Genomic DNA, 2154 nt, shown 5'->3' on the forward strand with positions numbered 1-2154 from the left:
CAGGCCCTGCCCGTCCCGGGGCTGCCCAAAATAGCGCCGGGGCCCCGGGGACCCGCAGCACAACAGCCTGACGCAACCGGCCCCAGCCCCAGCCCCCTCCCCAGTGCCTGTGAGGACAGAAGTGCACACGCGCACACATGTGGCACCGAGGCGTCCGACACACGCACACGCCCAGAGTCTCAGTGCTCCTGGCATGAGGTTGTCGTTTTCCTGGTGTGTGAATGGGCGTGTGCGTGTGTAAGTCCCAGACACCAGGGGTCTGTGTGTATGTGCGTGTGTGCACTGGGCGGTGTGTGCCATGTGCTCCGTGCATCCCTGCCACACGTGTGTCCTGTCCTTGCTGCTGGGCCTCAGCCGACACACGCACACGCCCAGAGTCTCAGTGCTCCTGGCATGAGGTTGTCGTTTTCCTGGTGTGTGAATGGGCGTGTGCGTGTGTAAGTCCCAGACACCAGGGGTCTGTGTGTATGTGCGTGTGTGCACTGGGCGGTGTGTGCCATGTGCTCCGTGCATCCCTGCCACACGTGTGTCCTGTCCTTGCTGCTGGGCCTCAGCCTGCATGCGTGCCACTGGCGCCCCCTCCCCCCATGTGGGCATGCCTCGTCCCAGGCATGCGTGTGTGAAGGCACGCGTGTGGGGGGCGGGCCCTGGTCAATCCCCCCCAAGGTGATTGGAAAGGAAGAAGCTGAGTACTGGGGGGCCCCCGGGGGGGGGCGGACACCTGGGTCCTGCTCCCAGGGGAGCAACTCGGGGGACCCCCAGCCCAGCCCCCTCTCCCTTTCCGGAGAACCCAGACATCCGGGCTCCCGGCCCCCTGCCCCCTGCCATCCCCTCCCAGGGCTGGGAAAGAACCAGGCGTCCGGCTCCCCCAGCCCCCCTCCCCCGGGGCAGCTGGGGGGCGCCGGGCGGGTGGGATCACGGCCACATGGTCCCAGCCACCCCCCCGGGGGGTCTTTGTTTGCCCCCCCCCAGCAGGCCCCGTTCCCACGAGGCTCCATTACCCCGGCGTTACCCCGGCGACGGGCCTGGGAAGCCAACAGCTTTCCCTGACACCCGGATTGATGGCCCCAGACGCCTGGGTTGTCTGGGAGGGGAGGGGGCCCAGGGGTGAGGGGGGGGTGACGCCTGGGTTTGTTGGGAGGGGAGTGGGGCCTAGGGATGAGAGCAGGGGGGCCCGGATGCCTGGGTCCCATCGAACGGCCCAGTGCTCCTTGCCAGCCCTGCGATGCGCCCAGCTCTGGGGTGCGGCCTGGCCCCGGGGGAGGTTGCCAGGACTTGCTATTTCCGGGGGTGGGGGGCATTTTCCGAGCGGGGCCGCGGGGGGGTGAAGTCATGGAAAGAGCCCGGTAACGAGGCCCCAGCGGCCCGGCCTGGATGGACCGGGCCCCAGGGGAGGTGCAGGGAAAGCAGCTCGTTATGGGCCTGCTAATTACAGCCATGATGAGCGGGTTGGGCCTCAGGCCTGCGCCTGCCCAGAGCCCTGAGCCTGGCCCGGGCAGCCCTGCCTGTGCCCTGGCACCCGCTCCTGCTGCCCCTCAGCCCTGCTATGTAGGTGCCCACCTACCATCCTACCTACCCCCCTACCTACCCCCCTACTCACCCACACACCTACCTCCTTACCTAGCCACCCACCCACCCACCTACCTTCCCCTCTACCCACCCACCCATGCACCTACCTACCTACCTACCTACCTATCCACCTACCAGCTCATCTACCCACCTACCTACCCACATACACACCCACCCACCTATCTACCCATCTATCCATCTTCTTTGTGTCCATGCACCTCTGTATCTACCTATCTCTCTGTTCATTTGTGTATTTACCTATCTATCCATCCACCTCTCCATCCATCCATCTCTCCACTAACACACCCTCCCATCCCTCCATCCGTCTCTCTCTGTATCCATCCCTCTTTTCCACTGCCCCCTCCCTGGAGCCGTCTGTCTCTGTGTCTGTTTGTCTGTCCCCCCCACTCCTCCCTCCCCTGTCCCAGCCCTGGCCTGTGTGTGAGCATTGGGGGTCACCCCTCCCTGTCTCTGTGGTGACCCCCCACTCCTCATCCCCTGGTGGGGGTGGGGGGGCACATTGCAGTAGAGCCAGTGACCCCCTCCCCCCAGCACCATCTGTCTGCACTGGCACAGCGTGGGGGG

At 65.7% G+C, this 2154-nt stretch overlaps 1 protein-coding gene across 1 annotated transcript in view; it reads right to left on the reverse strand.

The window, feature by feature from the left end:
• KIRREL2 (kirre like nephrin family adhesion molecule 2) overlaps nucleotides 1–561 on the reverse strand; it is a 12478-nt gene extending 11917 nt beyond the window's left edge. The window contains exon 1 of the mRNA XM_025192376.1: nucleotides 525–561. Within this exon, the coding sequence (XP_025048161.1) occupies nucleotides 525–561 (37 nt within the window). The remainder of the gene's footprint in view (nucleotides 1–524) is intronic.
• Nucleotides 562–2154: the final 1593 nt, after the last annotated feature.

This window comes from Alligator sinensis, unplaced genomic scaffold (genome assembly GCF_000455745.1).
Source record: "Alligator sinensis unplaced genomic scaffold, ASM45574v1 scaffold113_1, whole genome shotgun sequence".
NCBI lineage: Eukaryota > Metazoa > Chordata > Crocodylia > Alligatoridae > Alligator > Alligator sinensis.